This window comes from Podarcis bocagei (assembly GCF_964188305.1).
Source record: "Podarcis bocagei genome assembly, chromosome: 12".
Classification (NCBI taxonomy): domain Eukaryota; kingdom Metazoa; phylum Chordata; class Lepidosauria; order Squamata; family Lacertidae; genus Podarcis; species Podarcis bocagei.
In genome coordinates, this window is record NC_138137.1 from 61,024,075 (window position 1) to 61,044,628 (window position 20,554).

At 47.9% G+C, this 20,554-nt stretch overlaps 2 protein-coding genes across 2 annotated transcripts; one reads left to right on the forward strand and one right to left on the reverse strand.

Moving 5' to 3' along the window:
• Positions 1–1,060: 1,060 nt before the first annotated feature.
• On the forward strand, positions 1,061–6,014 carry LOC308569644 (uncharacterized protein). The gene is made up of 3 exons (XM_081163809.1): positions 1,061–1,111; positions 2,087–2,241; positions 3,197–6,014. Exons 2-3 carry the CDS (start codon positions 2,109–2,111, stop codon positions 4,336–4,338), a joined length of 1,275 nt encoding a protein of 424 aa, XP_081019935.1. The 5' UTR covers positions 1,061–1,111; positions 2,087–2,108; the 3' UTR covers positions 4,339–6,014.
• A 3,723-nt stretch (positions 6,015–9,737) lies between these two features.
• Positions 9,738–18,002, reverse strand: LOC308569594 (uncharacterized protein). The gene is made up of 3 exons (XM_081163712.1): positions 17,761–18,002; positions 11,340–14,803; positions 9,738–10,199 (listed from the first exon to the last, which is right to left on the reverse strand). The coding sequence occupies exon 2, from the start codon at positions 14,782–14,784 to the stop codon at positions 13,081–13,083; it is 1,704 nt and encodes a 567-aa protein (XP_081019838.1). The 5' UTR covers positions 14,785–14,803; positions 17,761–18,002; the 3' UTR covers positions 9,738–10,199; positions 11,340–13,080.
• Between the last annotated feature and the right edge of the window lie 2,552 nt (positions 18,003–20,554).

Below are 20,554 nucleotides of genomic sequence, written 5' to 3' on the forward strand. Positions count from 1 at the left end.
CGGCATTAATTTCGTGAGATCCGCACACTGATCCCATCACTTTTGGAAGCACTGCTGTGCAGCCCCACCCGATGCATGCTTACTCCGAAGTAAGTCCTACTCTCCGATGCAGGCAGGCATGGTCATTTCTCTTCCACATCTGTCCCCCCCCCCTTGAGTCTCCCCCACCCAAAGGATCGCGTGGGCGTTTCATTCCTTGCATGGGACACTTTCTCCTCTCTTTTTCCTGGGATGAAAAGCGGCTGCAGAAGCAGGAAAATCCGCTTGGCGGGGGGAAGAGATCATTTTCGGGAGGGGGGGGAATCTCCTGGCCGGGAAGCCACCCCCTCTTTCCTCCCCCCCCCCACTCGCTGAGCTGGGGGGGTTTTTTAAAAGGGGTGTCTTGATGGAGCCATCTCTGAGCCCAAGACACCTCCTGCCACTGCGCAGACCTTCGCCTCTTCTCCATCCCAGCCTTTCCTTGGGATCCTGGAGCCTCTCTTTGGGGGAGGGGCAGAGCCAAGGTAACCCCCCCCATGCCCCCCCCGCCTCCCTTGCTGTTATGTTAGGGGTCTGCTTCGATGGGGGCTCCTTGGGGCAGAGGCCTTGGCCCAGAGGGAGGGGGGAAGGGGGCAGCCCCTGGAGCGCAGGCGCAGAAGCAGGGAAAACTGCAGCCAGGGAGAGGGGGAGGCGGGCTCGGTGCCCTCGGCTTGGCAAGGGTTAAGAGGAGCCGAGCTGGATTCCTAGAGAGGACAGGAAGTGAGGGGGGCGCAGGTCCTCCCTGCCCACTTCCCTTCCTGCCAGCCGAGAGGAGGCTGCTGCTTTCTTCTCTCGCCTGGGCCCAAGCTTCCTGGGTGAGTCTCCTCTCTCTTCCCCCGGGGGGCGCCGTGGGGAGAAGGGGGTCCCAGGGGGCAGGGGGGTCCCTGCTCGGTGGGGGGAGACCCCCAAGTCAGGGCAGAAGGCAAAGGAGGCGCGGAAATGGCAGGCAGGCGTCGCCCCAGGAGTTGGGGGGAGAGGGGCGGGGAGGGGGAGGGGGAGAGGGGCCGAAGGAAGCCGGGGAAGGAAGGTGGGGCGCCCGGGGGGGGGAGGGAGGTCATCAAGTACCTTTTGCTGCTTCGTTCCTGTGCTTCAGGTAGAGTTGCACCTTTGGTTGGGCAAAATACAGGTGTGGGGGGGCGGAGTGTAATTGGGGGGCTACAGATTCCTTGACCTGGTGCAGAAATCCCTTCAAAGCAATCCATTCTTGTTGTTGAGTCGTGTCCGCCTCTTCGTGACCCCCTGGACCAGAGCACGCCAGGCCCTCCTGTCTTCCACCGCCTCCCGCAGTTTGGTCAAACTCATGTTCATAGCTTTGAGAACCCTGTCCCACCATCTCGTCCTCTGTCGTCCCCTTCTCCTTGTGCCCTCCATCTTTCCCAACATCAGGGTCTTTTCCAGGTAGTCTTCTCTTCCCATGAGGGAAGAAAAACCTGCAAGATCAGACTTTGATGGCTTCCATGCCAGGGTGGGGGCCACATTTTGAGACTGGAGACTTGCAAAGGTTGTGTATAAACACAGACAGTACCTAAGGAGGAGTGGTGTATTCGTCTCATGATATTTCAGAAATGTGGCATCACCAGCTCCTCTGCTTCCACATACAGATTTGGTTCCTAGGCAACCCCTGACAGAGGCAAATAGGGCCACAACATCTGCCTGGCTTGCAGTGAGAGAGCTCAAAGAGTGTGAACTGGGCTCTCCATTCAAAGCACCTAGCATGGGGGCACCCACAGGTAATAGCTACTTGTCTACTTTCTGCCCATGCTCTGGGGTTGCAGTTTTCAGGATTGGGGACAGGGGGCCACTGGTTTTGCCACCAAGTTCTGTCCAAAAGCCCCACTGAGTTCAATGGGATCTACTCTCTGGTCACTACTGTGCAGACCATGCCAGCCTTCGGAAGTGGGGTGAGGAGCAAACAGGTGAAATTGGAACCACTGGAGATGTTTAGAAAAAGGGCTTCTGTTGGGAAGGGGCTGCCCCATTTGTGCTTCTCCAGGGGCAGGAGAATATCTAGGGCAGGAGAATCCCTGCAGGGCCTCTGAGGTCCCCTTTGCTTCTTCCTCTCTCCCAGGCTCCTCGACTCCTTAGGAAGGATGAAAGAGACGGATCCTGCAAAGCTAGCAAGGATGGAAGGGGGAAGATGGACGGTTGACCTGATCAGGTTGTCTCCCGCATCCCTCCCCACAACCTCTGAGCGTTCCCTCTCAGGGACCTCCGAGAGATCTGGTGAGTTCCAGGAGAGTGGTGATGCAGACGTGGATGGATGGAGCTGGAGAGATATTGGAGCTTGTTCAGCTTGGGGGTGGGGGGAGACAGACAGGCAGATGGAGATGGAGAAGAGGAGACCTTTTCAGGCTCCTCCACCTGCCTGCCTGAACCTCCGCTGTTTGGATTCTGTCTGGGATTCTAACATTCCCACTGTGAACTCTGAATGGAGGGATATCAACTCTTTCCTCTGTGAATGTTCTCCATCTAGTCATGCCTTTTTAAACAAGGACCAGGCTTGTCTGAACCTCCCAGGCCTTCTTCAATATTGGCTTCAGAGCTTTTAGGGAAGTTGAAATAACTTCTGTGAGGTCTGTTGTTTTGGCTTCTGTCTGCATTTGACTGACCTCGGAGATGGAGTGGATTCCAGGATTGAGCCAAACAAAATCTATCCCAGATTAAAGCCAAGCAGTATGTCAGTTAATACCAATCAACAAAGGCAGTGAAAACTATAGTAAGGCCTCACACCTAACTCTCTCCAGTTCTTCCTCTGTCACAAGCATTTATTAACTTGCTTCAATAATGGATGTGAACCATGTCCCCTTCGCTCTGAGTGGGGTTTGGGTCCAGGACAGCGCTGCAGAGTTTGCATGACTTACATTAACGTGGCAGTGCATTGCTGGGGGGGGGGGTCCAGGTGTTGGATTTGATGCTTCTGTGTCACCTGTCACAGTATGCTGGCAGTGTGGCCCCACCGGTTTCAAGAGAGTCATGTGCCCCGCATGCGTGATGAAACGCTGAGGGGTTGAAGATGCCACACATCAACAATGACATTAAGTTAGACTCCATGGATGTCCGCTTGAGGCTGAAACGGAGCACTCTCAAGTCTCACAGTGAGGTGGGGGGAGGGATTTGTTCAATATTCTGGAGCACCATTTCTTTTTGAGGTTCTAATTAGCTTTTCTCTTCATTGCAGATGGTGATGAATTGGAAGGGAAGAACAAGGGGGACCAGAACAGAATCCACATAGCAGAGAAGTCATATAAATATTCAGAGTGTGGAGAGAACATCCGTCAGAGCTCCCAGTCCACCTCCCATCAAAGAAAGAGCTTCTTTAGGAGTGATAGCTTCACTTCACACGAAAGAACAAAGAGTAGGGAGAAATTGTATCAGTGCAGAGAATGTGGAAAGAGCTTCACTCGGAAGGACAGTCTCGCTTCCCATCATAGAATTCATACAGGAGAGAAACCCTATAACTGCATGGAATGTGGAAAGAGCTTTAGTTACAGCCACAATTTCACTTCCCATCAAAGAATTCATACAGGGGAGAAACCCTATCATTGCTTGCAGTGTGGAAAGAGCTTCAGGCAGAAGCATCATCTCACTCCCCACCAAAGAATTCATACGGGGGAGAAACCCTATCAGTGCTTGGAATGTGGGAAGAGCTTCAGTCAAGGCTCCCATCTCACTTCCCATCAAAAAATTCATGCAGGGGAGAAATTGTATCAGTGCTTTGAATGTGGGAAGAGCTTCAGTCAAAGTGCATCTCTCACTTCCCATCATAGAATTCATACAGGGGAGAAACCCTATCAGTGCTTCGAATGTGGGAAGAGCTTCAGTCGAAGTGCATTTCTCACTTCCCATCAAAGAATTCATACAGGGGAGAAACCCTATCAGTGCTTCGAATGTGGGAAGAGCTTCAGTGAAAGAACCAACCTCACTTCCCATCAAAGAATTCATACGGGGGAGAAACCCTATCAGTGCTTCGAATGTGGGAAGAGCTTCAGTCAGGGGATCAGTCTCACTTCCCATCAAAGAATTCATACGGGGGAGAAACCCTATCAGTGCTTCGAATGTGGGAAGAGCTTCAGTCAAAGTGCATCTCTCACTTCCCATCAAAGAATTCATACAGGGGAGAAACCCTATCAGTGCTTCGAATGTGGGAAGAGCTTCAGTCAGGGGATCAGTCTCACTTCCCATCAAAGAATTCATACAGGGGAGAAACCCTATCAGTGCTTCGAATGTGGGAAGAGCTTCAGTCAGGGGATTTCTCTCACTTCCCATCAAAGAATTCACACTGAGGGACAACCAAAAAGGAAAAAAAGGAAAAAATATTAAACAATCCTTACAAAACACAAGTGTATAAAAAAGAGAAGGGGGGAGAATAACTAAAAATACCCTTTATCACCTTTGTATCATATATATCATATCATTTCTCAACCCATAGAAAGGCAGGCTCCCCCAGCTCTCCCCTGGTGCCCCCCTCTTTTCCCCGTCTCCCACCCTGAGAGATCCTTCCTTCCCTGCATTCCTTGCAGGTCCCTCCCCCCTCTTCCTGTTTTTGTTGTGGTCGTTTAGTCATGTCCGACTCTTCATGACCCCATGGACCAGAGCACACCAGGCACCTCTGTCTTCCACTGCCTCCCGCAGTTTGGTCAAAGTCATGCTGGTAGCTTTGAGAAACAGGTATCTTCCTGTTTTAGATAATTTTTAAACCTTTATTATACCGAAATTTTAAAAATACATACAATATAAAACATTACATTCAAACATTACAGATTATGAATACACAAAAAGTATAAATGAAAGAAAAGAGAGAGAAAAAGTAGAAGAATAGAAAATGATGTTATTTACGATAAAGAAAAGCCTTCCGACTATACTCATTGTACTATTTTGAACTTAAATTTTTTACAGTTTCCTAAATCTTCGCCCCCACACACCTCACATTCTCCTTTTTGGTTCTAGTTTTCTCCAATATTTCCTTCTATTAAAGGAGTCATTCGATGTACTGTTGTTTCCTGCTCTGAGCCCGGCTTCGGCTGGGGTGGGCAGGATATAAATAAAATATTATTATCATCTGCCATAAAGCTTTTGTTATCACAGTAATCTTTAAGATATTCTTTGATTACTTTCCATTCTTTATTACCATCTTGTATTTCCTCTTACTGCTCTGGTTATTCTTGCTAATAATAATAATAATAATAATAATAATAATAATAATTTTTTATTTATACCCCACCCATCTGGCTGGGTTTCCCCAGCCACTCTGGGCGGCTTCCAACAAAACACTAAAATACAGTAACCTATTAAACATTAAAAGCTTCCCTAAAGAGGGCTGCCTTCAGATGTCTTCTAAAAGTTTGGTAGTTATTTTTCTCTTTGACATCTGGTGGGAGGGTGTTCCACAGGGCGGGTGCCACTACCAAGAAGGCCCTCTGCCTGGTTCCCTGTAACTTAGCTTCTCTCAGTGAGAGAACCACCAGAAGGCCCTTGGAGCTGGACCTCAGTGTCTGGGCAGAACGATGGAGGTAGAGATGCTCCTTCAGGTATCCTGGGTCGAGACCATTTAGGGCTTTAAAGGTCAGCACCAACACTTTGAATTGTGCCCAGAAACGTCCTGGGAGCCAGTGTAGGTCTTTTAAGACTGGTGTTATGTGGTCTCGGCAGCCGCTCCCAGTCACCAGTCTAGCTGCTGCACTGTGGATTAGTTGTAGTTTCCGGGTCACCTTCAAAGGTAGCCCCACATAGAGCGCATTGCAGTAGTCCAAGCGAGAGATAACCAGAGCATGTACCACTCTGGCGAGACAGTCTGCAGGCGGGTAGGGTCTCAGCCTACGTACCAGATGGAGCTGGTAAACAGCTGCCCTGGACACAGAATTGACCTGCGCCTCCATGGACAGCTGTGAGTCCAAAATGACTCCCAGGCTGCGCAGCTGGTCCTTCAGGGGCACAGTTACCCCATTCAGGATCAGGGAGTCCTCCACACCCACCTGCCTCCCCAAAACAGTACTTCTGTCTTGTCAGGATTCAACCTCAATCTGTTAGCTGCCATCCATCCTCCAACCACCTCCAGGCACTCACACAGGAACTTCACCACCTTCACTGCTTCCGATTTGAAAGAGAGGTAGAGCTGGGTATCATCTGCTTAGTGATGAACACCCAGCCCAAACCCCCTGATGATCTCTCCCAGCGGCTGCATGTAGATGTTGAAAAGGATGGGGGAGAGGGCAGAACCCTGAGGTATCCCACAAGTGAGAGCCCAGGGGTCTGAACACTCATCCCCCACCACCACTTTCTGAACACGGCCCTGAACTGTAAGTATGCTGGCAATTTCGTTTGCCATTTGAGTTTTGAGGGGATGGTTTCGCTTTACCAACTTTTCGCACTTAGAATCCTGGCAGCAGTTGTGGCATACACAAATAATGGTCTATTTGACTTCTTGATTTCCGTTGTCATGATTCCTAACAAAAAAGTCTCCGGGCTCTTGGAACGCGTGAATACTGGAAAACTGTCCTCCTCCGTTGTGTGTCCTCCTTCATTCAAAATAAAGGAATCTTAATATAAAACATGGGGCTCAGGCCAGCAGCCAGTGGCAGAGCAGTCAAGCTCCCTCCCACGCTGCGGACAAAAAGCAGAAAAGGCTGCAACGTGCCCAACCGAGCACGCCAAAAATGCGGCCTAGCCTGGCGGAGGGGCCAAATCTCTCCTCCGCCCCCCATCCAGGCAAAGCAAAGAAGGCCGGCTACTTGCCTCAATCCAGCCGCCTGGACACGCTCCTGATCTTGGAAGGAAGAAGAGCAAAAGAGGCTTGAGCAACGGAGTCATCCTCTTTTCTTTTGGCCTTAGGCCCACCCCCGGCCGGCCGTCCATTGTCCTCCCTGGCCAAGGGCAGGTCAGAGCCCGGATCAAGCAGGTAGGTGGCACCCGCCCAGGTGAGCCCCACTCGGTGCTGCAAACCCCGCCCACCTGTGGGGAAGGGAGGGTGGATATTCTGGGATATGGTGGGAAAGTTTTAAAAGTTAATGTCTCCCCATGCTCAGAGTTCATACTGCTATTTGAACCTGTTGCGCAACAATAAAGACTCTAAGTCTACTGACTGCTGTTTTGCTCCAAATTACTTGGCTGCAATTTCCTTCTTTTACTGACCACATGGACCAGTGGGGGACTTGTACCCCAACGAGCTGGGCTGCTGAGTAGTCTCTCAACCCAGAGTTTTCTTTCACAGAGGCCATATAAAGTTCCTTTCCCCATTTGTCAGGAGCCTGATCTCCACTTGGGGTTCCTCCTTCCGCACCCCAAGGTTCCTCCAAGGCCTTGGGAAAGGAAACTGATGCAGGCTCTGGTTGCTGCCCAGGGCCCTGCAGGGGATTCAGGCTGGGGGGGGCTGTCTCTGTTAGTATCTCGGCTCACAGGCAGAGGTACCTGGCCTCCCCCGAGGCAATTGAGCGAGATACTGTGCTTACCGTCCGTCTGCGACCTCGGCAGGCTAGGTAAACAAACCCGGCGATTCTTCTCATTAGTCGTGAGAAGAACACACCCTCTGCTTCTCCCTCCCTGCATTCTCCCAGGGAGGAGAAATGAGACAGACAGGAGTCCTTTCTACATGTTTTATTCCTGTCACTCAACAGTACATAGAAAAGTAACTGCACCCTTCAGACTCCATTAGAAGAGTCACACTCCTCCCCTGTACTTCCAGCACAGGTCATATGACACACTGAGCTAACATCCGGTGCTCAGTACAGAGAATAGGCTCCACCTTTCCTCCAACAGTACAGTGAGAAACCACAACATCCTGTTTTGCATTCCAGCTATCTGGAGCTGGCTTTTGCCTTGGTGCTTTTTCCTGACAGTCTCTTCCTCTGGCCATTGCAGCCCCCAGGAAACCTTGGAAGAAAGGCAGGAGACCCTCAGCAGACAACAAACAAGCTTGTTTCTTCTCCAAAATGGCTTCCTCTTCTGAAGCCGCTTGCCTGGCCTCTTCCAATGGAGAGGCCTCCTCTGTTGGGCAAACATGGCGAGGAAAGAGGCCGCCCTGCGGAGGCAAAGCCATCATGGCAGGAAGGCGGCTGTGGATACCCCGTGAGTGCTGACACCCAAAGGTGCCACCCTCCTTCAGCCAGGAGGAGAAACCCCAAGACCGTGGGACCCATGTGGCCCACAGGGGAGCCATGGCATCTCTGGGAGCGGCTGGGGCCTCCAGAAATGAATAATATGATGGACTGAGGAAATGGAAATGTAAATGTATGGGGGGTGGGTGGGAAGGCAATGGTCTTGACTTTGGTACATCTGTATTGTAAAGTACAGTACTGTAATATGTGAAAACTAATAATTAAAAAAAAGGAGCTGAGCTGGATTCCTAAAGAGAACAGGAAGCGGAGATTTCGCTGCACTTCAACCCCTGCATGCGCGCAGACACGCACACGTGGGAATTCACGCCAGTCCCGTGTACACCCGCCACCCTCGCGCGAGTCAGCGGCCATATGTCCGTTCTCAGCGGCTCCCACCCAGTTTCATGTTTTTCTAAACCCCAGAAGAGGCTGGCGGTGCTGCTTGGGCTGCGCTTGGCCCGGGATGCGAGTTGCAAGCCAGTCTGGTCCTCCTCACACACACCCCCAGTTCTGCCTGAGAGACTCAGCAGGGGGAGGGGGGCTGTTGCCACCTGCTGCTGCACCCCCAGAATTATTCTTCGGGGGGGGGGAGGCCAGGAAGATGCTCTGGGAGCAGAGCCCCCCCCCCCCGCCGTCAGGGGGCGCACAGAGCAAAGAGACGCCTGGCCGGAGAGAGAGAGAGAGAGGGACGAATGGGAAGAATCCAGACCCGGGACCCTGGAATAAATGCCTTGACATTATGACAACACTCGCCCCTTAGGAACAGGCTGCTTACAGACGAAGACATGGTTTGGAAAATCATTTGTATTAGTTTTCAGTTACAATATTCCAATAAAAGCCTCATTATAACTATGACAAATTATAATACCATTAATAATATGAATCATTCAAAAGCCAAATTGTACAATTTAGGTGCCCCCTCACGAGCTAGAATTAACAGTTTGATGATTTACTTTATTTCTGCTTTGCAAAATCTTATAGATTTCCACCACACTCCAGTCAGAAAAACAAACCCTTATACACCAACTGTAATTTTAACGACTTCCTTCTCATTAACACATTCAGTGATTTATAGTCCTGCAGGTGAAGCGTTTAAACTCTTTGTTCTTTTTGGTATTCTGTCCATGATGTTTCTTCCTGTCCTTGTAATATATTGTCTATCTTTTGTCAGTTGCTGTTCTCCATCATTCCTTGGGCAGAGCTAGTGTCCCATTGTTGTTTCAGAAGTTCTCCGTTGCTCTGTCCCCAGGTTCAGTGTTTTGCAACATTAGCAGCAGCTGCAAAAATCATAGTGTTCCTAAAAAATATCCTGTTTTCGCCATTTTTCTCTCAGCCCGGGGAGTAGAGCAAGCTGTCGAACTTAAAATAACTCAGTAATGAACCTTTTTTGGTAAGCTCACAGCTTCCTCTTATCCCTCCATTCAGCCAAAGATAAAGGGTTACACTTCCAATTACCGTATTTTTTGCACCATAACACTCACTTTTTTCCTCCTAAAAAGTAAGGGGAAATGTCTGTGCGTGTTATGGAGGGAATGCCTACGGGTGGCATGCCTACGGCTTTTCCTCCTCTAAAAACTACGGGCGTCTTATGGTCAGGTGCGTGTTATAGAGCGAAAAATACGGTAAATTAAATTCAGTTTAGTCCGAGGATGATAAAGACTAGGGAAGAGTCCGCTCTTAAGTTTCTGTAGCACCCTGCTTGTGGTTAACGCTTAGCTGGAATGAAATATTCAACGCAGCAATAGAGAAATTAAAATAATTATTTATTTGTCAGACAAATAAATGAGAGACACAGTGGTATATGGTTACCAAGCTCTGGCCTGCTCTCCTGCCATTATGGCCAGCACTTATATTCCCTCAGTCCAGCCCCCTTTGCTCCTCCTCTGGCTGCCTCTGTCCAATCAGCCTGGTTGAATTTCCTATTGGCTGTTTGCTAGGACCAATCATAAAAGATACACCCATTTCCTATTACCTTTTATGGGAGACAAAGAGCTATATTTCCTTCTATTTATAATTGGCAAACAAGTAGCCATTAACCTCTACAAGGCACCTTAATTACCAGATAACCTTTGGCCCCTCTTTCCCTATTCCCTACTGTTACGGAAAATCTGGGTGCGTGTTTACCCTGCCACCCAGCTAATCGGACCAAGTCCGTGGATTCTAGCGGAAGAAAAAGAAGCTCAGCCGGACGCAGGAGCAAAATGCGAAGATCCAAGTTTATTGCGCAACAGGTTCAAAGTGGAATTGAACCCCGAGCATGGGGTGACAAAGACTTTTAAAAGTTCCCCCCATCACCCAGAATACAGTGCAGGAAACGTCATGAATACATTATGGAAAGGTCATGTTTCGTGGGTTACATCATGAATACATTTCACACGTCATGAATAGATTATGGAAGGGGTGGGACCACATTCATTAACATTTCAGATGAGGGAGGGGGAATATGCGGAGGGAGAAATATGCATAGATAAACATTTATCAAGTACCGGTGGTGGCCAGACAATGGGTCAGAGATATGCATCGTCTGCCACTTAATATTGCCTAGAGGAAGGGTTTGGCGAAACGACCTGACAGGATTAGGAAGTTCCTGTGTACGTGACCCACCGCTTTGGGGATTATGGAAGTAGGGACAGCATCATGGAGTCCAGGGGGGGCTGAGTTGAATGACACCAAGTGTGAGGAAATCGGAGCTACGGTTGATTTTATATCAATTTATAAAGATTTCAAAGGTTTCCAGGCTATTCCGCACTGCAGGGTAAAAGGTAGAGCAGAATGGATACATTTTGACAGGCGGAAGAAGAATGGATACATTGTAACTGGATTTTGACAGGTTTACGAGGTTTCTGGTTTCGGATCCATTGTTCTCGCAGCGGGGGGCCGTCCGCAGCTTGTTAGGAGTGAAATGAGGCGTGCAAGAGCTCCTTGAGCTAGCTCTTGCAGGATGAATGCATGGCTGTGATTGGCTAAAGCGCGGCCATAGGAATAAGCGGAGAAGAGAAACACTCGGTCTACTCGTTCTAAGTATGGGGCGCAGATAGGCATAGGAAAGACAGGGAGCATATTTATATAGTCGAGCTTATTTCGCTCGGGAAAGGATCAGGAAAAGTGTGGTGCTTGTGTAACAATGAAGGGGGCTCCGAGGGTGGGTGTGTGGTGGCACCCTCGAGGTCATCGCCTCGGTCAGTCAAGAAAAGGGGAAAACAGGCAACGCCCCCCCTCGGTCCGTATCACCTACAAACCAGATGGTTTTTAATTTCATTTTAAACAGAGGCCCGGCAACCATATGTCAGGAGGGCAACCATATGTCAGGAGTGCTCCGATAGTGCTTCCCGCTTGGCATGGGTCTGTGGTCTCTTCCAACTCTAGGACTCTATGTCTCTATGAAATAAGAATCTAACATCTAAATTTCTTGCTTTCTAAATCCTTTGCATAATTACATTTAAGCCAATATATTTAATACATTAATATATATAGATTTTTAGAAGAAAGGGAACTTAGTAAAAAAACAGTTTCCAGAATCAACTTCCGAGAGAAGCCTCTTAGTTTACAGCCCCCCTTTTGCTGCTGAAACAGCTGCTGTTCTAAAAGCAACTTCTTCAATTTACCCTTTTGGCTTAAGTCTCAAATGGGAGGCATAATAATTGTGTTTTTGCAACTTGATTATTCTGTAATTTGTAAGGTCAGTGACCTCGCTTCTCAGCCTTTTTATGACCGCAATAAACCAAAGGGGCCCTCTTTAAGATGAGCACATCTGCCGATGCACTCACTGCCTGGCATGAGAGATGCTGCCTGGCATGAGAGATACAGATATTTTAAAATATATTTTAAGCTCATTTTAAGAATACAGGTATCTGATCAAAATATAAGCCTTGATTAAAATGCAGACTATGAACAGATGCCTCATTTCCATCATAAACCTTTTGTAGAATAGAGCTTCTCTCCCTTTCCCCCCTTTTTATTTTTACTTTACACACCCAAATCCATTTGATGTTATATTCCATCTCTGCAATCCATTTTTCACTGCTAGACATTGTTAAGATAAACATGACAACATCTGAAATGAGTTTATGGCTAGTAACATCTACATGTGTATTAGGATAACGACCCTGTATCAATTTATATAAGAATGTTTGAGAGTATATTGCATTGCATTTTTGTATATTGTTATTTTTTCTTACACATCTTTGTTATCCCCCCTTCCCCACTTTTTTCTCTGTATCACTTAATTTTTTTATACCTGAAATTCTTTCAATAAAATATTAACATTGCGGAGAGAGAGAGAGAGAGCGAGAGAGAGCGTGCGTGCGCACCACCCATCTAGCTCAGCATCCTGTTCTCCCGAAGGTTTAGCCCCCTGGCAGGACTCGAACGCAAGACCAGTGCTCTCCCCTCCTGCAGCTTCCAGCACCTGCTATTCAGAAGAACTGCTGCCTTCAGCTGTGGGGGCAGAGCATAATTATGACATGCAAAAGTAATATTATTTAATTATTATGCAATTCTACTTTTATTGTCCCCCCCCAAAAAAAAAAACAACTTCCACTGATTCCAACTAGTTAAAAGCTTTTCCAGATATATAGTGAATTATCCTAAATATTAAGAAAGCATGAGCTGTTTAACCATTAGGGCTGTGCAGAGTCACCCTGATCTCCCCTGGATCAGTCAGGCCAGGGGTCAAGCACCGAGATCAGTTCAGGGACAGAGCTAATGTTTAAGTAGGGGGTGGCATCTCTTCTCCGCCTACAGAGAGGAAGAGTAGCAGTAGGGAGACAGTGCTTTGATGGAGGTAAGAAACACCTTATTTTTCCAAGTCTGCCCTGTGACGTTTTAGAACAATATATCTGATATCGTTCTAATAACTTTGAACAGGTCAGTGTAGATCCAGCCTCAGAGTCCCTGCACTTAGCGAAAAGGATATGGGGGGGGGCGCTTATACAGAGATCTAAGGCTGAACAGGCGCTGTTGTGTTGCCCCTTCATTTAGGGAGAATATTCATCGCCCTTCTCTTCCAATATCTGGCTATCAAGAGGAATTTTCCTTTGTCCCCCCTTTCGCTCATCATCTCCTCCTCCTCTGGCAGAAGAGCCTCCTTCTTCGCAATCTTCTGTATGATCTCTGCTTCTTTCTTCACCTCCTTCAGCAACTGGATCCTTTTCTGATATCCAAGCTTGCATTCCTCCTCTTCAGACGCAATGAGCATGTCGATGTATTCTGGGGTGGAGAGCGGGTTGGGCTTCAGGGCAATTTCCTCCAGGCGCCGCAGGCTTTGAGATGCTCTCTCGATGTTTTCGAACAAATTTTCTCTTACTTTGATGTACTCCTGGCTGAGGTGCCAAATCAGCTGCTCTGCTGTCATAACCCCATGGTAGGCGTGCTCATACTTTTTCTTCAGCTCCGCATATGTCTTCTTCTCTTTCCTTATTTCGTCCTTAAATTGGTAATTCTGGTTGTGGTGGTCGCTGGCTGAGCACTTGCTGGGACAAACGTTGCATTTTCCTGAGAAGAAACTGATAGCGGAGCAAAGGCGGTTCAACCGGTCCCAGGTACCCCAGCAAGGATAGTGGCAGGTGACCTTGCAGTTCTTGCAGTTGGTTGCATATTGATGAGCTCCAGAGAGATCTTGCTTCACTTTGACGGTGACTGGGATCTCATACTCAAAATCTCTGTTGGCCGCCATGTCAGCTTTGTGCTGGTCAAGGACTTGTTCCGTTTCCTTCAGTTCTTCCAGTTTGACCAGCCCGGTTTTGATCTGGGGCAACAGGCCCTGCACAACCGTCTCCAACTCTTTCCGCTCCCTGAGAACTTCCTTCGTCAAAGACAAACTCCTCGTGTTCAGTTTGCTTAGCGAGTCAAAGTAGGTCTTCATGCTGATCATACCCATTTTCCAAAACATTTCGTCAAAGTTAGGGCTCTCCCCATCCCCCACGACATTGTTGGCAAACAGGGCGGAATTGTTGAATTTGAAATGCACGGGGTTCCCCTTGCCATCTTTGGCGCATGGAACGTTGGCCGTCTTAATGGCCTCAAGGACCAGGGGAGTCTGTGAATCTGCAAAGGTGATCAGGAACTGGATGTTCTCCTTGATATCTTTCCCAAAGATGGAGAGCACGGAATCAAAGACGTATTTCTCGGCTGCTGTTAAGCGGTTTGTGGAAGCCTTGACCACAAAGCAGACACAATCGATGTGGTCGATTCCTCCTGGGATGGAGAAAAACTCCCGGATCTTCTCCACTAACTTTTTGTCCTGTTCTATTCCTCTCGTGTCTCCGAATCCTGGAGTGTCAACAAAAGTGAGGGAGCAAGGGATCTTGAGACCCTCTTGATAGTTCACCACATAAGCCCTCACTTCAGATGTCTGGCTTTCTGCTTGGTTTCTGCCGGTCATTTCATGAATAAGTTTGAACCGGAATTCATCTCCCCATTGCACGCCCAGGATGTAGTTGATCATCCCATTGATGAGAGTGGTTTTCCCTGATCCAGACGCTCCCATCATCATGATCACTTTGTTGGCGATCTGCAAGTTCTCTTTTCCTAGATGGTACTTTGGAGACGTTTCAGATGCCTTTTTCAGTTTTAATGCATAAACAGAAGGTTCACCCCTTTCTACAAGGATACTTTCTTTGAGATATTTCTGAGGTGGTTTGTTCTCACTTGTTTCCTGTGTTCTGGAAGATGCCATCTTCTTTTTAACAAACTTGCTGTCACAATTAAAAGAGAAACACATGTATTAGAAAAATAAATGTACTTTTCTTCCTATCATTATGATTTTATTGCTTTCAACACAAAATGCAATAAAAACAGTTCAAAAATATTCTAAAACAAATAGTAGCAAATTACAAAATAAAAAACCCAGTGCCAAACAGACTGTCAAGGCAAAAACTTGTTGGAACAGAAAGATGTCTTCTATTTTTTTCTGGGTGCCTGTCCCATCTTGACAGAAATGCTGTTCCGCAGATCAGAGGCAGACACACTAAAGGCCCTGCTCTGAGTTACCAGTTGGAACCTGGGTGCATATCTCAGGTAAGAATTTCTCAGTTATCAAAGAAACAAACAAAATCAGGACTGTCCCAAGTCGGAACATTCAGGTGTGATTCCAGTAATGCAGAGGATCAGGCCCCTTCCAACTCTGCAATTCTATCACTCTATGATTTGGAGCATATGGGAGACCCAAATGCCATCATCCCACTCACCCCAAAGTAACATAACTCACACATCCCCCGTCCCAAAGTCTCTGCTGTGGAGCTGAAGGAACCAAATTGTTCAGAACGAAACAGACTTGATTCCCATCACTTGGGGGTAACCAAGGGCAGAGGTGAAATCTAGCCCCCACTGCTATGTTATGTCTTAGCCACCATGTTGCACTCTGAACCCTACGCATATGGAAGCCACCTTTTCCAAGAAGGCTTCTGGTCTCACCAAGCATCCACTAGTCTACTTGTGAGGTGACAAGGGTTAGGCCCAACATGACCACAGGGCTCATTCGCAGTGAGAGCCGGGCTCTCAACCAGGCCCTCTGGCTTGCAGCCAGCTGAGATGCTATGGTTGACACCCAGAATTTAAAATGTTAACTATTAGCAAAGAGGTTTTTGGATCCGGGGCTGTTATTCTTTGGCCAGAGTGTGTAGGTGTGTACTGCCTCCTCACACTTGCTTTGCAAAAAGCAAATAACCAAACATTTATTCTTGCATCAAAAGATACCTACACCCTGACACCAATCACCCTCTTCTTTCTGTTTCCAAATACACTTTGCCAGGTGCTCAGGTCACCTCTTAAAAATCATTTCCTTGTCTTCTCCAAGGGCAATGATGTGGGTTGGCCTTCCTAATCTCAGTCGTCTAAAGATATGGACAATTTGCCCTTTGCTTACTGCTCTCTTCCTCTGTTTACAGAGTCCCTCTCCCCAGCTATCCAACTCTTGTAGAAATATTGAATGTCGGAAACTGGAAAACATTCTTTTGTGTGTCTTGGGAGGGGTGTGTGTTTCAGAGTTTACTTTCAGACAGAGGGAGACATGCCGGGAGTGAGAGGCAGAGAGAAGCAATCCTATGCTCATGCAGAAAGTTGGCAGCAGCAGAATAGACCCAGCGGTGGAGAAGAAATTGAAATTGAAATACTTTATTGTCACTTGTACAACTTGTATACAGTGAGATTACACAAACACCCCCCACTCGGCTTGGTCTTAATTCCCATTGTTTACTGACCCACACCCACCAAACCCGAAAGTCAGTTGCCCTATTGTTCTCTTCATTCAGCAGCCTAACAGCCCACGGATAGAAGCTGTTCTTCACGTTCTTCGTGTTGGTGCGACTAATCCTGCTTCTACATCTTCTGCCCGAGGGCAGGAGAGCAAGAAATTGCCGGCCAGGGTGTGAATAATCATCCCTGAGAATTTTCCTCACTCTCCTGAGGCAACGTTCTTCTGCTATTTCATCCAGTGGATTTACGGGACAGCCCATAATATCTTGTGCTGAGTTTGGATTTGATACCCTGCTTTATCACTACCCGAGGGAGTCTCAAAGCGGCTAACATTCTCCTTTCCCTTCCTTCCCCACAACAAACACTCTGTGAGGTGAGTGGGGCTGAGAGACTTCAAAGAAGTGTGACCATCCCAAGGTCACCCAGCAGCTGCAGGTGGAGGAGCGGAGACGCGAACCCGGTTCCCCAGATTACGAGTCTACCACTCTTAACCACTACACCACACTGGTGCCCTCCCAGGTGCGGGATAGCTGCTCAGGTGCACGGAGCAGTGAATGCGCCGTGCAGCCGGGGGCGAAGCAAGCTGCTCACAGGGGTGGAATGAGACACCGATGGCGGACATTTAGTGCGCTGTCCGCCTGCGACTCCTAAGCCTCCCCCAGCTGGCAAAACGAAGGGGAAAGGGGGGAATGCCACCGGCAAAGTGGCGCAGCTCCCCCTGACAGCGAAGACACCCGGAGCGATCCACCCCCACCGCACCCCCTTCCTCTGCCCCTGAATAGACCATGTTGGCTGCAGTCTCTTATCCTCCTGTCTGTCTCTGCTTGTTTCTTAACTGAGTCACATGTCCACACGGGTTTTCACTTGCTGCTGGGATTTGGGACTCTTGGGCTTATTTTCAAAGTTTTTGGAGGGACTTCAGTGCAACTAACAGAGAGAGAGAGAGAGAGAGCCCTCTCTGTGCTGGTCTTGCAGTAAAAATTGCAGTTTTCGTGGTTTCATTTTGTTTTTCCTTTTAATTTATATTTAACTAACATTTCCACGTTAATCTTTCTGTAAAGCTGGTAAAAACTACTGTATGGTAGGCTTCAAAAGCAATAATGAGAGGTCAAATAATTCAAAAGTCATCATTAAAATAAGCAAAGGGAGAAGGCAACTTATGGTCCAAACTGAGCAGCTGTGGGGGTTGCTCTACAAAACCATTATAGAAAATTAGAGGGATTAAGAAAACAATATGGTCTCATAAACTGTGCTCAAACAGAAAAAAGCTGAGGTTTGTAAGACAGTGTTTCTTTGGAAAAGGAAACAAACCTGGCAAATTGTTACCAGATTTTCTAACAAAGAGCAATATATAAAAAAGCAGCACAACCATCTTCTCCACCCCTCCATTGTCTCTTGAGACAGACAGATGCCAACATCCCGTTCCCACGCAATCACCCTACAGCAGCTCCAATCTCACCTTTTCTCTCTCTTCCAGATTTCCAGGGTCCTGGTGAAATCTGAGAGGAGAAATCACACTCTCCTCTGCTCTTTGTGGTTCCTGGCTCCTGGCTGTTTGCTTCTCCTGGCCTACTTAAATACCCTTCCCACTGCACACCCCACCCAGCTCCTCCAGAGTCCTCATTGCCCTGGTTATTATGGGTGGCTGTCCGCAGAATCATGCATCCCACCCAGAGGCGGAGCTAGCTGCTCTGGCACCCAGGGGCGGGGGCATGGGGGCAGGGCAAGCATCCCAGGGGGCAAGATGCCCGTGGGGGCTGAGCAAGCCACCCATGGGGGGGGGGTGGAGCGAGCTGCCCATGGCAGGCTGCTTCCTGGGCAGCAGTGGGGAGGGAGCTGCACCGCTTGGCCAGCAGCCTTCCTCCCTTCCCTCTTCCTTTTGACAGCTTGGAGGGGACTTTCCTCCCCAAGGAAGCAGCCCGGGAGCGGGGGGCAACGGCACGCCACCCACCCGCGACTCCCAAACCTCCTCTGAGCTGTCAAAATGAAGGGGGAAGGGGGGTAGGCTGCCGGTAAGGCAGCGCAGCTCTGCTTCTTCCCTCAATGGCTCGGGATGGGCTTGGGAGTCTCAGGTGGGCAGGTGGCACGCCAAATGTCACCCCCCTCAGTGATGACACCCGGGGCGAACCACCACCCCCGCCCCTTTCTCTGCCCCTGATCCCACCTCCCCTGTCATGGAATCACAGAACTGAAGAGTTGATAGGTACCCAACTCCTGCAATGTCATGCAGGAATCTCAGCTAAGCAATCCAGCCTCAGTTTAATAACCTCCAATGAAGGTGAGACCAGCTCTTATCACCAGGAAGTTCTCCCTCATGTCTAGTAAGAATCACCTTTTGTGTACTTTGAAACCATTGGCTTGGGTGCAGCAAGAAACGAACTTTTTCCGGAAAGGGCAATCTGAAGTTTACAGCATGTTATTCCCTGAGGGAGAATTATCTAAAATGATTTACAGGTGTTATCTGACTCCGAGTAGGCTTGCTAAGATGTATAAGACTGAATCAGATAAGTGCTGGAGATGCAATGAGGTCGAGGGGACGTTCTTTCATATGTAGTGGACCTGTACAAGGGTAAAAGAGTATTGGGAAATAATTTATAATGAATTTTAAAAAATGTTTAAAAGCACTTTTCCAAAAAAGCCAGTGTCCTTTTTGTTGGGGATAATTCAGAAGGAAATTCCCACATGTCAAAAAAAGGTTATTTCTGTATGCCACTACTGCGGCCTGTGTTTTGTTAGCCCCAAAATGGAAAACCATCGAGGTCCCACCCAAAGAAGAACGGCAACTGAAGCTGATGGAAAATGTGCAGCTTGCAGACCTAACATATAGAATAAGAGAACAAGAAGAACATATAGTGGCACCTCTACTTACAGGCGCGATCCATTCCAGGGTGCCGTTTGTACCCCGAAAAGTCTGTAAGTAGAGCACTGCACATGTGTGTGGCACAATATAGCGCTCCTGCACATGTGCGAAGTGCACAGATTGCTCCTGCGCATTTGTGAAGTGGCGAACTTCCAGGTTTGCCGCATTCGTAACCAGAAAAAACACAACATGAAGCAAACGCAGCTCAAGGTATGACTGTGTATTTAAAGAAGACTGGGAGGTATGGGGGGGAATTGTGTACATCTTAAAACGTTGGCAGCATTAAGATAAATTCAACAATGTAAATAAGTTTTAATGGATGTAATAATGGAATACTGAATGGTTTAATTTATATAAGATATGTGAGGATTTATGTTATGCAAAATGAACCATGGGAAGAGAAGAAGGGAAGTCATCAGTATTTAAAGGTTGTTTAAATGAATATTCTAAATTGTAAAACAGAAAATTTAATAAAAATTATAACCACCCCCCCCAAAAAAAACTTCTATTCCCTCTTCTCATCCATGTAACAGCGCTCCAGCTAGTTGAACATGACTGTCCTATCACCTCTGAGTCTTCTCTTTTTCAGGTGAAACATACCCACTCTCTTAACAATTCCTTTCTTTTCATCTTCCAAATGCATTCCCCTCCATGAATGTAGCCAGGGGGTTGGGGTGAGGCACCTGCCCCCCCAAAAAAATCAAGTAAAAGAATGAAAATACTTAACTAAAAGTATAAATTGTAGAAAGATTTGGGCAGGTTGTTCTGAGCACTTGGGGTAAAAAGAAAAGAAAAAGCAATTTAAAACAACTGTTGTTGAGACATTTCATTCTGAATCTGCTAGACAGAGCCAGAGAGAGGATAATGACAGGCGGGTGTCCTGTCCTGTCCGCCCCCCCCCCCCAGCACAAATACTGGCTGCCCTTCTGGCCTGGGTGAAACTAAAAGCATTATTTTCTGTGTGCGCACAGGCTATGAGTCACTGAAAAGTCCCTGTGTCAGGGATGAGAAAGGACAACACAAATTCACAAGTTTTTAAAAACAACTTACCGTATTTCTAAGCACCCTGATTGGCTCTCAGCCAAATACGGAGGGAGGTGTGTTTCCTGCACCCTGATTGGCTCTGGGGTGGGGGGCAAACAGCCAAATATGGAGGGAGGTATCTTTCCTCCAAACCTTTTGCTCTTCCAAAAGTGTGTGCGTGTCCACACTCCCAAACACTTATCGGTGTTTACCTCCAACCACTTGTCACCACTCCCTTTCAGAACCCGCTTCTTTGGTCACCTTCCTGGAAACACACCTATTTCGAGAAGCTATTCAAATAAAAAGTTGGATGGCAGTGTGTGGGTTTGTTTGTTTTTTATATAGCTGGTTGAGTGACACCCCAGAGGAC

Coding starts and splice junctions, on each gene's coding strand:
- LOC308569644 (XM_081163809.1), top strand. CDS start 2,109: ATGAAAGAGACGGATCCTGCAAAGCTAGCAAGGATGGAAGGGGGAAGA. Junction 2,242..3,196: donor AGGGACCTCCGAGAGATCTG/GTGAGTTCCAGG, acceptor TCTTCATTGCAG/ATGGTGATGAATTGGAAGGG.
- LOC308569594 (XM_081163712.1), bottom strand. CDS start 14,784: ATGGCATCTTCCAGAACACAGGAAACAAGTGAGAACAAACCACCTCAG.